General features: G+C 42.5%; 1 protein-coding gene across 1 annotated transcript in view; it reads left to right on the top strand.

Moving 5' to 3' along the window:
* zfhx3 (zinc finger homeobox 3) overlaps positions 1 to 15,311 on the top strand; it is a 135,834-nt gene that overhangs the window by 74,314 nt on the left and 46,209 nt on the right. Inside the window, exon 5 of the mRNA XM_022743576.1 lies at positions 4,165 to 4,396. Coding sequence (XP_022599297.1) covers positions 4,165 to 4,396 — 232 coding nt within the window. The remainder of the gene's footprint in view (positions 1 to 4,164; positions 4,397 to 15,311) is intronic.

The following is a 15,311-nucleotide window of genomic DNA, read 5'->3' as shown; positions in this document are numbered from 1 at the left end:
CACACACCAGCTTTTAGTGCTGAGAATCAGCGAGACAATTACAAAGCAATATCCAGGCAGATACTCACTGGCTCTCTCACAGAGGGAATTTGGCAGCTCTCTTAGAATTGATAGCTATTTAGCTCACAGATCGTCATCTGTTTTAATGCATTAATTTTGTATTAACAGCACTGCCAAATTTAATGGTGGAAATTAGGGTATGATCATAATGGTATGTGGCTATGTGTGTGTGAGTCTGTGTGTATATGTGTGTATATCTGTGTGTACATTTCTGATATTCTTTTTGTCTATACTTTTGTATGTGTTTTTTGCGTGTCCATGCTGCATTATACGGCTCCATTGGGAGCTATTCTTTGGAATTACTGGCTCTCTGTCTCCCTTCCACCCTTCCAGTAATACCCACCTCCATCTTGTGTGAATTGGACTCTCTCAGCAACCACACTGTTTTGTGTTAAAGGTGCACTTTTACTTTGCATTTAAGTGGATGGAAATGCAGATGTATGCAGTGCTCTGGGTGGGTGGTGAAACCGATACAGGCGTGTATTGCCCACTCAGAGAGCAAGGTGCACTGTAGAGTTGTGAGAGAGAGGATGGGGTGGTGCCCACACCGCCCCTGCCCCTCTTTACCTGAAAAAGCACAGAGCACTGCTTCAGCCTCCACAGAAAGAGACAAGGTGCTCCATCGAAGAGAGAGGCTTGAAAAACCATGACTGCATTTTTAAACTGTGAAAACCACCATAGTACTAAACAAGGCTTTAAGCAAAAAAAGCCAATTAAAGGTGCTCTATCATGTTAGAAGTAATTGTTTTAAAATATATAAAACAATAAAACATAGATAATTAATTATCATCAGCGGTCATCTAATCAGTCTCTGTTTAAGCAGATTCTGAAATGATTTCTTTGCATCTTTCTTGTAAAACACTTCAACATAACTACAAAATGACTGAAGCATTTTAATACACCTTTAAGGCTCCTACAATCAATGTCCCTTTGTGATCTTATCTGTTAAATCAGACCACACACACAGTAAATTCACGTGAGCACCGCATGTCTCCCTGTTGAGTACCTCACTGCATTCTAGGCAGTCACACGCTTGTACTATCTCTTATGTGACTGCTGCAAATTCCCAGACAGTTCAGTGGTATTGTATCCATGCCACTGACCCAGCCAGCTTCCTCCCATTATGCTCCACAGCTCCCCTCCTGTCGGGGCCTTGATAGGGCACTTAGAAACCCCAGAGCCAGGCCGACTAACTCCTCCCAGCTCAACATGACTTTTTCATTAAGCCGCCAAATTCCTGCACTCCAGTTGGAGGTGATTTATCAACTAAGGGCTTCATTGCAGGTTCATAGGAAACAGACTTAGGCCCTGTCTCGTGCATTATTATGTTTCACATTCAAAGTCTGTTGTGTGTGTGTGTGTGTGTGTGTGTGTGTGTGTGTGTGTGTGTGTGTGTGTGTGTGTGTGTGTGTGTGTGTGCGTGCGCATGCGTGTGTATGTGTATGGAGGGGCGGGGGAAGGAGACCAACTGCAAGTGTACTGTGTCCATACTGTGTTTATTAGATATTATCCTAGTGGTCTCTCACACGGATAATTCCTAAGGAATCCATGACAATCCATATTGGAGAAAATCTGTGCATGTGATGATCAGAGGGTTGCTGTTTTCATGGGTCACTTTATGCTGTTCTAGACACTATGGTATTATTTTGCCTCTGAATGACCTGGGACCCACCTCACTGATCACTCTTCATTGGTTTGATCTTTTACCTTGTTCACTGACTCTAAAGTACCCCAGACTGCCTTGGGTCATGGCCAGTGCAGAGATGGTGAAAGTTGTGGTTTACAGGTGTAACCGTTTGACATTGTAGACAGAGCTACAAGCACTGGGGCAGGCCAGCTCTGGCCCCGTTAAGGCCATCTTCCTGGCCAGTCAGGTTTATAGTGAATTATGGCTGATTCTGGGGCAGGCAGTCTCGGGTTCACTCCTATATAAACCCTGTGGTTTTTATGGGAAACTATAAAACTCCCAGAATTTTTTTTTCTACCTCCTGAGACTGTCTTTGAAGTTTCGGTCAGGTGCTGTCATTTTTTTTAAACTTGTCTTCTTGTAGATTTTTGCAGCCTTGAGTCATTTGCGGCAAGAACTCTCTTTTTTTAATTCAAGACATCTGCTGCGACTAAGAGTAGTTTGCATGATGGATTTGGTGTTATCTATAACTGAATCTGTCTCTCAGGTTTCCCTCTACCTTAGTTCTGATGCAATGTTTGTGCACAGAGGAAAAGGAGGAGAAGGAGGAGGGCTCCCACAATATCCAGCAACACCTATTCATGACATCATGGATGGCTTAAAACGAGGCGAGAAAGGAGAGCACACAGAGACACACAGCCTTTTACAATCACCTAATAACTCTATTACACCGAGCTGTGGGGCTCACAAAAAGGAGGAAAAAAAAACTCCTATTCCTTTTCCTGGAAGCGGTGTCTTAATGCACATTTTAGGTGTAGAAGTGAGAAATATGAAACCAAAGAGAATGAAATACAATAGCTCAGAAAACCCCATAGCAATATTACAATATTGCCAGAAAATTAAACATTAGGAGAAGGGGACAAGAGCATTTTAGGGAGGCATAATATTGTTATGACTTTTTTTCGCCAGCCTGTCAACACCTGATTTGGATGTAATGCGGTTAAATGTCTAATGTTTCCATTGCTTTTACATTTTACAGCCAGCCAAACAGGCCATCCAGTGCAGGAGAGGATAGTTCAGTTTCTTCTTGATGAATGATTCAGTTTTCTGAACCTTTTAAGTGTGAGCCTGAAGTAAATGACCACAGGGAAATTTATACTCTCTGATCGAAAATACTGAGTAGACCCAGCTTTAATTACAATTACAAGCTTTCAGCACTGTTAATGATGTGAGTAATTAGCTTCTTCTTACTGTAGGTTAATTTTCATGTACATTTTACCTTGTTAGAGATGGCCTGAGTTAAATAATTGTCATCACAATTTACATGTACATATTAAAAGCTTTTAAAATGTCAGTATTCATCAAAAATCTTTTTGCGGACAACATACAATTAGTTTGTTTTTGGATCAGTGTGTCTCACAGGAATTATGGGGGCCAAGAGGATTAGAGTAAAAAGAGGAAAACTTTTGGTGATTGACATTGATTGCAGCCACAGAAATCCACAGCAAGACTCCAGAGTTTGATATAGGAGAAGCACATGACAGACCTGACACAAGTGGCCATACCGGGGTCTGGGGCTTTTATTATAAACATGCAGAAACCATCAGTGGGATGCTTTAGGGTAATGGTCAATAACTCTGTTGCTCACACCAGGCCCAGCCATATTGTGTTGGCCTTGCATCATTGATTGAGCCGTGCAGGAGGTAATTAGACTGGAGCTCTGTGGTGTGACAAGAGGTTGTGGTGGTATGGTGTCACTACGGGGTGTTACAGGCATGTTGTGACACTACGGAGGGTAGGCTGAAGACTGGACTAGACCTGCTGTCGAGTCTTGGAAGATGTGCTGGGGTTGACAGGTCAATACTGGTTCTGATTTCCTGTCCTCTGAAGGTTGTCCTCCTGTTGCGGAATGTTCCAGTTTCTCTCAGAATGTACTCAATCCCCCTCCTGTCTCACCACTGGCTGACTTTGCTTCTCTTTCTCTATGAGAGAGCCGGGATTTAACTCACCATGATCAATATTTAGTATCCCATGCGTGAAACAGGCAGATGTTTGGAGTTTCCTTTTCAGAGACGAGAGGCTTCTGTTGAGTGAAGGGGATCAATGCTCCCTTCCGTCTGTGAGGCTGTAGACCCTCAGCTTCTGAAGGGTGGCTGATGCGATTCCTGCCCGCCCTTGGGCCCCTGAGATTTGCGAGCCTCCCAGGCCTCTCCTGTCCTGTTAGCCCACTGATACAGACACTCACGCAGGCAAAGTGCGCAGTCCAAACAGTTGTCCTGAAGTGGAAGAGGTCTGGATGTTAAACAACAGGGCTGTGATTGGGAATTGATTTGTTCATTTGCCAACTGTGTGAGTGAAAGTGAGTCGGTAGTGCCTAGCCAGCTATCTGCCATCTACAATAACCTCTTTCTCTCTCTTTTCTTCTTTCTCTGTGTTCCTTTCTTTCTCTATCTCTCTCTCTCCATCCCCTCCCACAGCACCTGCAGCAGCACGAAAACGCAGTGGAGGGTGATGCCTGCTACTACCATTGTGTGCTGTGTAACTACTCGACCAAGGCCAAGCTCAACCTGATCCAGCATGTGCGCTCCATGAAGCACCAGCGCAGTGAGAGCCTCAGGAAGCTTCAGCGTTTGCAGAAGGGCCTGCCGGAGGAGGAGGAGGACCTCAGCTCCATCTTCACCATTCGCAAATGCCCTTCTTCAGATACAGGTCAGAACCTGCCCCTGTGGCCCTGTTTTAGTATCTCTTTTTAATGTCTCTTTTTCTTTGTTTTTCTCTCTTGATCTTTCCACCTATGCCACTCTGTCTCTTGCACACATAAGCATACAACCACTTGCACGATGCCTGAGTTGTCAGAATTTGCCATCACAACGGGCCAGTTTTAACAAAGAAAACAAAAACATCCTTTTTCAGTCGGATTTGGTGTTGTTGTTGTTGTTGTTGTTGTTGTTCTTTTTGTTGTCTTGCACTCGAAAGAAGTGTTACAGCCATAACTGAAATACATATGTTAAACTCAAATGTACATCACAATGTTTAAACAGGAAGAACAGTACATGGCACCATGCCAGATATTTTTGATAGAAGTTTAGCTTTAAATATCATTTACACAAAATGTTCCTGCAAACCCTGCACTCCCTGTTAACAGGAGCTGTCGTTTTTGGCCATTAAAGACATATTGAGACAGAGCATGAAAGCCAGGGGAGGAGGAGCTGAACAACTGCAGCAGCTGCAACAACAACAAGAACACCAAAAAACAGACACAGCTACAACAACAGTAGCATGTCTGAAACAAAGTGCCTTGACTGCTCATTTATTATGGACTGATTAGGAATAGTGAGCTGTGGTCAATTAACACTCTTTCTTAGCACAGATTTGGTTTTCTAATCACTTTAACTCCTGTGCCCTGACAAAGGGGCTCTATTGTGTATCCCTCCAAGAGGGAACCATTACTTCCCTCGCACACATACTCGCTGTCTGTGTTATGTAGGGGGAAAAAGGCCAGCCTGTGAAGATGCTTTGTTCCAAGGAGGCAGGGATAATGAAGCCAGCGGCCGGGAAATTGCGCAAAAGGCAGTCACAGATCTGAAGCAAATCATTAGAGAACATATTTAGCTGAGCAATTAGGGACAATTAAGCTTTCTGCTCGCTGCACTCCAAATATGTTAATGACTACAGTACAGTGGACAAGCGAACATGCGAAGGCAAGAGGGGAAGGGCCATTTGGGTTAAAAGGGTTGGGGGTTGGGAATTTCCTTTTTTGTGTTCAGACAGGAGGAGTTGTGCTGTTTGCAAATAAATGTGTTTATCAGTCCGTTTTTTGTTTCTTTTTTAACCTTTGATGTGCTAGATGCCTGTGTTTGTGCCAGGGTGAGGGATCTGAGCCTTAGGTTAGGTAATGGGCCCCTGCAGTAGGGTTGTGTGTGGGCAGTATCATCGCACACACACACACACACACACAAACACACACTCACTCACTCACGCACGCAGTGGTTACTCGCCTGCAGAGCTCAATCAAATTCCAATAACCCTCACATACTTAAGCAGACCACAAGCATCTAACAAAATATTAATGAAACTGAATTTTAGCTGAAGTTTTCAGTGCGCTTGAGATTTGATGTCTTTATGGTACAATTGTGCGTTTTGATGCTTGATTATTAGGATTGGTGTTAATGCCTTTCTATTGTTACCTTTAATCTAGGGACTTTTTACTGCTGTATAATATAGCTGTTTTTGTGTTACTAATTATAAGCCTTCATCAGGAAAATTCATTGTGTTCTTCGAACCAGCTGCAGACAGATAAGCTTTTAAAAACAAAATCCACGATTCTGACTCATTATAATTTAGGTCTTTGTCATTGTTTTCAGTCCAACACCATCTCCATTTGTTTCTTTTTAAAGTGAGTTACATAAAATGAAGTATGTTTAAAATAAAAAAAGAAAGAAAAGAAATGGTGTTGACTGAGCATCTTGATCAAATTATCTCAATAATGATCATACCTTGGCGTCTGTAATCATTAACTTTGAAATTGCTGACTCCACACCCCTCACTTCTACCATTTCACACCCCAAATGCCTCAGCTGCGCCAGTCCACCTCATAGCCCCACCCCTGCAATAGGGCTGAAACTCTTCCCTCTCTGTGTAATGTTTAATTTCCTCTTCGCTAGCTCTTCTGTGGCACGGGGCTCTTTTTTGTGGTTAAGGCATGTTTGCTAAAGTGGGGAACATTCCCTGGCTTGTTTAAACAAAGTTGCCCCTGGATTTCTGGGTCACCTAGACAGTAATTCCCTCGCCTGCTGCTGTTCTGTGGTCCTGCGAGTGCTTCTCTGCCATCAAACACATGACAACATTACACAGAAAGGTGGTATGAAGCGGTATCATGACAATAATGCTTATATAAAAATTCCCAGAATCCCTCCATTTTAGACAGTAATGTCTTTGAGCCATGCTATTTACATGTAGTTGACTGATACCTTTTGGTTACAATAATGGAATGATCTAGTATGTTTTACACTTTACAGCTTTGCATATAAATGCTCGTCATGTGCATGCAGCAAACATGGACTGTAAGGAACTGGTGCCACATATCTCCTCTGGGCTGCTGTCCGAGGAGAGCAACGACAGCAGAAATTAGGTTTCTTTCCAATTACACTAATGCAGGGATAACAGGCCTCCATTGTTTTAATTTTCATACAGAAATTGTGCTGCTTAGGCATGCTGCACTGTGGGCCCTGCCTCCATGTGTCTTCTTTAACCCTTTATCTATGGGGAAAGAAAGACGGCCTCAGAGGGACCCCAGACCCACACAGCTGCCCTGTGTACAGAGATCACTGGACAAAGCCCAGCACTGACTTGAACCATTGCACTGTCTGCACCAGTGCTGGCTTCTAGTTTTAAGGATGGCAGGTCATTATCAGGTGGCAGTTGTACACAAAAAATAGAGAAGAGGCATGTATGTGACATAGAAGGCAAGAGGGAAATGTTAAAACTCCCATAAAGTGTTCACTTGTGAGGACAGTTGGTCTGACAGCATGAGGACAGAATATATTTTAGGTTTAGAGGTTACAGAGGAGAAGTAAAACCTAGTGTCATGTTTATGTCAAGTATATGGGTTAATGGTGACTGCTGACTGCTGACAAGTGTCATCGTAAAGCATCAGGGTGTATGTGCACAAGAGAGGCCTGTACTGTACATGGAAAATATGAGAAAATATTCAAGAATAAATGTAGAAAGAGTGGGGGAAACGAGTTTGGGGAGCTTGCGTGTGTGCACTAGTGTGACACTTGAGCGTATGATGACCCTATTTCGTATGAATGATGTTCACCAGGGCATATAACTCAATGACACATTGAGGTTTCTCATTTCTTAACATTTAATCGACTAAAGTTATTTTTTGAGCACAGAACAGAATGAGATCATGCCTTTAAAAAGGGCAAAGTTAAATTGCACTGAAGGGTGGATGCCCTTCTGCAAGAAATGTTTGCTTTGTTGTGTGTGTGTGTGTGTGTGTGTGTGTGTGTGTGTGTGTGAGAGAGAGGGAGAGCAAGAGAGAGAAAGAACATTTTATAAGGGTAAAATATTAGTATTTTTCAGTGGTGGCGTACGTGTGTGTGTTTATATGTATGTGTATGGAGGAAGCAGAGATGGAGAACAAACGTGGCTGACAGTGTGGATTAGCTCCTGCTGTAAATCTGCCTCAGTCACAGATGGCAGGCCCTTGATCGCTGGGCTGTGACGGCTTGGCTCTCATCGCAGGAGGAAATCCCTGTCTGTGAGCCTAGGAGGCTGGGAAGGAGAAGGCTGGGGCTGGGGCCGCCTGGGCAGCCACCAGTCATTGTCTCCCGTCTGTTAGGACATAGAGGCCTGGGTATTCAAGGGCGAAGACTGGTTTGGGGAGGGGTTATCTTACTTTGACTCTGCAGTTGTTTCATCCACCACACCGTGAGAGCTTGTAAGTGGAACTTAAGCCCCCAGTTTAGATCAGCATTACTTTTAATGACCAGTTTGAGAAACTGGGCAGGGGAGCTGTGTGCATTATTAAATGGAAATGAGACGAAAGGATGCATACAAATTACTGCATAATAGTGGTATCCAATATGAGATCCATTGCTTGTTTCGCTAAAAGGGGTGCGCTGTCAGGGTCACACACCTAATAGCAAGGCCTGTCCTGACAACAGAGGCATTTCTCTTCCCTCCCCACATGCCTCCCTCTCCCTCCCTGCCTCATGCATAATTCTTGAGACAATCTAAAAAAGCTGGAAAATGGACTGTGACATGGAAAAATGCGCTAATAAAGCAAATGGGGGAAAGTCACTCATATTTTAGGGTTTGCATAACACCTCGCAGCTCACACTGAGATTCAATGATTTTCAGATGATTTTTTTCAGTAGGATGTGTCCACATCCTACCTGTCAAACTTACTTTACCAAATGTCTAATATGCATTATATTCAACCATGTCTTCACCTTTACGTTATGTCCTCTGCTTCTAACTGTTTTTTGTAACACATTAACAGGGCTATACCCTCCACTGCTATCATACTTAAGTTATGTGCATATCCAGTGGCTAAGCTAAAGCTGTTAAAGCCAGGTAAAATCAGAGGTGAGCCAGACCACGCTCTGATGGCATGCAAAGGCCATAGTCCTAGCTCCTGCCCCCCCACAGGCAAGAGCAAAACAGACGATAGCCATTTCTGGAATGTCCTCCTTTATTCATGCTTGTTAAAATGCAAAGTAAACCTTTCCAGAAACAGGATATTGTAGCCCCTAACCACCAGACCCTTTCTACATGCCACATTATGGCCAATCTGAAAGTAAGTTGTATAGACAGACACTGCTGCAATGCGCTTTTAATAAAGGCTGTTATTGCCCTGGTGATGCAGAGTGGATATGAGGATGAGGACTGTGAAGGCCTGGATGAGCAGGGCCCCAGAGGGCCCACAGCTCAGTCAGGCCTCCGTCAGTCGCCTGCCTTCTAATCCTTGTCCGAAGGGCATCTAGGCAGCATAGGAAATTGTTTGCTGTCCACAGAACGTGCCAGGAAATTCATAAATACATTACTTTTCATTTTGAAAATATTACAAAAGACTAGACGTTTATTAAAAAGCCAAAATGATGGCTTTATAGATTTTCCAGTTGGTATCAGCATTCATATGACCCTGCTGCTCTAACTAACACAAGCAAGTCTTTTCTTTCCCTGTGCCCTCTGCTTCATGGACAGGCTTGGTATGAATTCCTCTGCTGGCTCATCCTGTAATAGCAAATTGACCAGAAAGCCACCACTCTATTCTGGGATAGGCTGTGAATGAAAATGTCTGGTGTCCAGATTTTTACTACCTCCTGACTGAATCCTCATTCTGTAAATACTGGCTAGCTTTGCCCTCAGGGTGGAACGTGGGTAAAGTCTGGGTCTTGATGTGCCAGCTCGTCCAATACAACAGACTTAAAGGAGAAGAGAGGCATCATAAATGGCAAAGATTTGACTCTTTTGACCTGAGTGTTCATATACTGAAAGAAAGAGATAAGTACGAAAAGTGACAAATTCATGAGGACAAGTTGAGTCATATAAAGATAACAAAAGCAATCGCCTCTGAAATGATGTTGTATGTTTTACATGGACAGACTGGTTATGCTGAGTTCACCTTGCATGTGTTCTGTATGTTTTATGGCCGGTGTGTGATTTCACCGTCAGTTATGTCATGTGGGTGTCACTATGCACCAGAATTTATTTTGCAAACTCGCACACCCATAAATGAGCACGCACATAGGTGTCCACACGGAGAATCAGGCCGTGTGTGGGTGCGAGAGGCTCTCCCTGTCATCAAGCCCATTTTCAGAAGAGACCGGCAGCACATTATAATATTGGTTTCCCTCTCTCTTGTCATTACCAGACACTCTCCTTGAAAGCTGATCCAAAAGATAGACAGTCCATCAGGAGACAGTCATCTCATTTGTACTTACTAAACGTGTTAATGAGTTCTATTTTCAGGCCTAGAGGCTTTGCTGCTGGATATTGGAGCAGAGGTGGCGATCAGTGGTGTGAGGTGCAGGATCAGGAGGAGCTCGGAGGGAGGGGAAGGAGGTAATGCAGTAGTCCTGCTGCCCCTCATGTCACTCATGTGGAGTGACCACAGCCTCCACAGGGGCTGTCAGTCAGAGCCGAGGGCGGGAAGTCTGTGGTTACAGACAGACACAGACAGGGGAGGAGAGAATAGATTAGGTGACAAAGACACAATGGTTGTGATGGGTTTAATTATAGCAGCAGTCGTGTCACTGCCATACAGGTGCATGAGATGAAGGAGAAACAAGTCCATTTAAGATGGAGAGTCGTGAGACAGTTTCTTCTCTTTAATGACTGATTTATATGAAATGTGTTTGACAGAGCATAGGACTAATGTACAAGTTGGTTTTAATGTCCAGAATATTATTTTTTTCAGTGTTCAACATTTACTTGGACAAAAGTAAATGCAACTAAATTGACTCTTTTAATATGATTACAATCACAACGAGCCAGTTGTGTCTGCCCGTCATTATCAAGTCATCATTGAGTTATTGTTTTTCTGTACATACGATACATGATGGTAAATTAACATACATGTTGATGTGATACCATGGAGATACATTGTTCTATTTTTTGGCTTTTTTTTACTGGTAATATGTAGTAGTTGTAATAGTTTATTATTTTGTTTTCTGCATGCTACTTACTTGAATTTCCCCCTAAGGCGCACATTATCATCTCACATTCAGCATGTTCTCATCTATGATATTGATTGTAGTGCAAGTGTTTGCCAGGTGGTCTAGGACATAGAACCAATAAATTGTTAAACACTTAGATTGCTTCATTTGTTACTATGTTTTGGTATTGGGTGAATAGTGCTGCTCGCTGTCAGAATTAGGCAGCTCAATTTGACCATAGGCAGCATCAGAGAAGAAGCTGGGGTAAAGTTTGGGAACTATCGAGTCGAGGCAAGGAAAGTTTTATTTAGCCATTTTTAATAAGGCTGTTTGTACCCCCCAGAGAGAGCTGGTGGATCAAAGGGCATGATCTGTGCTATGGATGAGTTCACCCTGGCTCCAGCAGAGACGATTGGCCTCGCTGACAGCAAAACAAAACCAGAGAGTGAAGGATGCCCCATCCAGCAGCATGTTGCCCTCACACTCCGAAGGCTCCATTAGAATAAAGGCAGATGAAACAATGGCTGGCTGAAAGCACAGATGTTGTGATTCATTATCCACTCTCTGATAGATAGGCATGAGTAGTGAACAGAGTGTGCATAAGTGTACGGGCGTGTGTATGTAAGTACATGTGTGTGTCTGTTGCTTAATGTGCAAATTCGTGTCATGTTAGTTGCATCTGAAGAAAACATCCTTACAGACAAAAAACATACAGACACATACAGGATAGACACGAAACACACACACACACACACACACACACACACACACACACATGCGTCCATGTTTTGAGTGCATTAGCAAAAAGAGTCCCCTCCAGTGCCTCAACCACATCAACTAAAAGCAGCCAGGCAGATGGCAGCAATGAGAGAAGTGCAGAAATAATTCAGTAGAGAACCTTTCTGACCTTTACCTGTGGGCGTGAGCACCAGTCATTGATTCACACTGTGCTTGACAGCACACTACACACCACCTGAGGAGGGTGAGAGGAGGGTGGGTGAAGAGAAATGGATGAGTTTGGTGAAAAACACAAAAAGATGATATGAGTGGGAGGGAGGCTCTGCCGTATGTTGGTGATGGGGTGTGTGTGTGTGTGTGTGTGTGTGTGTGTGTGTGTGTGTGTGTGTGTGTGAGACATTAGTGGGGAACTTTCCACAGATGGATATTGGGAATTACTTTGGATTTGTCTTGTTTCCACAAATATTTCCCCCCTTTTGTCCCTATGCAGCAGGGTATCAGTGACAGACAGAAATTCTCACACCACTTTGAGTGTGATGCCACTAGTGCAGGCCACAGTAGGCCGCCATTGATCACGGATCACTTACTTACCTACTTCTGTGGAATTTTACGGTGAACCTGGCGCACAGTAAGACAGTGGTTATCTGGGGATGACTGTTGTGAAAAACGCAGGTTAATGAGCACATACATAACAGTGTATCTTGTTGTGTGGTGACCACCAATGACCCTGTTAAGGCTCTATTTGTTAAAGAAAGGAAGTCTGGATGTTGTGGGTGTTGTGGCCACAGCCTCACTCTGTTTAACCAGATGTGATCGCCTGCCCAGTGACAGTCTGAGACAAAATAGTATTTGTGTTGTGACAATCTTGGACATTCTTATTCAGTCAGATTTATGGTGTCCCCCCTGGTCCAATGAATGACCTATCTCTCACAGTCTCCCTTTGTTCGCCTGGAAAAGCTGCTCTGCCAGTGCTGTTTTATTAGTTGGCTGTGGACATGTTCTCCCCACTGTCCATTTGGAGCAAAGGAGCTTGGATCAGCATAGTGATACTGATGATGATATTTAAGTAAGGGAAAATGAACGAGGAGCCACTCATTTGCATTGTAAATGCACACTGAGGAGATAAAGTTTCACTGTGCCCATTGAGGGGGGAGTTTTAGTGCAACACTGTGAAAAGAAAAAAAAGAGCATTTTTGTTAGCAGTATCTGAGGTTTGGACCCGTAATCAATCCCTTTCAAATACCAACAGGAATTTTTATGTACTCGCAACACTGTTTAATTACTTACTCCCTGTAGAACTGCATGTGTTTGGCAAGACATGCATCGGATGACACAGACATGGATAATAAAGCAATAAAAGTTTGCATGTGTATCCCTGGTTGACAGACTTCAGTGCTACACTAACACTAACACTAAAAACAGCATGGTACAGGACAAGAGCCCTTAACTTGTAGTAAGGGCAAAACTACTTTCTTATTGTTTACATATAAACGTTATATATGTGAGGTAATTATGTTTGCATATAATAATAAGCAACTGTATAAGTAATTGTTTTAAGAAAAACATCTCTATGTTGCTTTACACATTGGCTTCAAAATGGTTGCTGCATATTTAGTCATTTTATGATGGTTTCTAAATTCTGTTGCAGTTTACAAGGATTTTATGCCCTTTTATGTTTTTTACATGTTCATTTGTGGATCCCTTTATATTCTTTTAAAGATTCCTTTTCATTTAAATCCAAATTTGTAAACATACTGTATATAGTAATAAGAGGAAGGCAAATATGTTTGAAACAGCAGAAAAACCTACCCTGACCAATTGGAAGCATTAAGTTGAATAATCCACTGTTTAGAAAGCAAGCAAAGGTCAATTTTCATGCCACTTGCTCAGTAAGCATACAGAAGAGCATATCGAGTCAATTCAGCTGCACTGCACCGTCAACAGGGAAAGATATGCAGTTTCAGTTTTGTGTTAGTCCACTATGTTAGACCAAGTACTGCCATAAAAAGATTTTCCAGTTTCCACTCAGGAGGAAGATGGTTTTGTTTTTTATTTTACGTTGTAATATTGCAATGATATATGTGCACTTAAATGGCCAATTCGCAACAGTACACTGATGTCTATAAAGAAATGCTCAGCTGTGTCATGTGAAATTATGAGATAAAGCTACGGCCATTTCAAAAGAACACAAGCTTAGTTGCTTGAGGATATTGTTGTTGAAGCATTAATCTCATAAGCAGCAACTAAAACCCTTTCCTGTGTACGTGTGAAGAGAGGTGTAAAATGTTAAGCAGTTACATATTAATTTTATGCAAGATAAATTTGTTCACTAATTACATTGTGCTGAACCTTAATAATTTTAACCACCTCTAGTTATACTGCAACCAGTTTTAGGCAGCCCCTTGAGGCAGGTTTGTGGTTTGTGAAGACTTGATGGTGTGGATACCTTATGGGTGAATTACAAACATACACACAATAATAGTGAGACATCCTTTGTTTCCGTCAATACTTCAAAATGAAGTATTGCTCATGTCCTCATATATCTTAGTATTACTAACATGGTTTAATACTTCTTCACAAAAGATAACTATGAAAACATAAGCATAAGCTATGCACAGAGCTTAATATTTTTTGTCTTTATTTAGTAATTTATCAGAATAAAAGAAACATTAAAAATGGGCAAATTAACAAATAACATCAACATTCATGTGAAACAGACATACGAAAAACCATTTATTGTTTTTTAATGACTTTCAGGGACTGTGGCACATGATCATCAGCTCATTTCTACTTTCTCTTACCAGAAGCATATGCTGGGCTGTGATAGTATTAAAGGGACCTTGTTTGCTGTAATCTGCGATGATCAGTGTCCTGTTGCAGCAAAAAACACATCAGCTATTGGTAGCATGGGTACACAAAATCTGGTTGAAAATCTTTTACTTTACTTTTACTAAATTCATGTTTTTTTTTTTTTGGTGAAAAAAACAAAACACAAAACCAAAAACTGAAAATAATTAACCTTAGCAGTGCCTGATGACTGGGGGTTCTCTGGAAACGAGTTCCTCTCATGTATATGTTGAATATTTCAAGCACTTGGGAAAGCTGAGATGGGGCACATATTTGTGTGTGAGATGTAGAACGGAGAACACGGTGGATGTGTTTGAATCCATGTCACAAGTCGTTGACAGTCTAACAGGCAGGCCAGCACTCTGAGGCTTACTCGATTTAAGGTGGCACAGGGGCCAGTAAAGCAGCCAGAATTAGGAAAAATGGCCTGTGTTTTTGTCATGTTAAACCGGGCAAAAGAATCTAATTGGGTGGGGGAGAGTGAATGGCAATGCCTTCTTTGTTTAAGGGCCCTCTGCAGTCACTTTCCAGGACCCATTGTGCATTGACCACAATAGCATTAGCTTGTGCTCTTGTTCTGGGCTCTTCTTTTCTCTGGCTCTCTGCAGTCAGCTCCTGTCCGTTCCACTCTGTCTCCACGCTTCACTTCCACGCTCCACCAGTGCTCAGGAAGGGACTCAGAAAAATGCCCCCCATCATGATCACCTCAACCTCGCCCTCTTCCTATCCTGTATTATCCCACCATTAGCATCACCATCCTCAATCCTGCTTCCTTATCCACACTATTAAAAAGATAAAGATAGTGAAGGAAAAGCTCCATTTTGCTGCTTTGTGTTTAGTTTTAAATTTACTCTCCTCATAGTCTTGCC

The sequence above is a fragment of the Seriola dumerili genome, unplaced genomic scaffold (genome assembly GCF_002260705.1).
Source record: "Seriola dumerili isolate Sdu_G_001 unplaced genomic scaffold, Sdu_1.0 BDQW01000003.1, whole genome shotgun sequence".
In the NCBI taxonomy this organism is placed as follows: domain Eukaryota; kingdom Metazoa; phylum Chordata; class Actinopteri; order Carangiformes; family Carangidae; genus Seriola; species Seriola dumerili.
The sequence above is the reverse complement of the archived record's forward strand: the minus strand, read 5'-3'. Positions and strand labels throughout refer to the sequence as shown.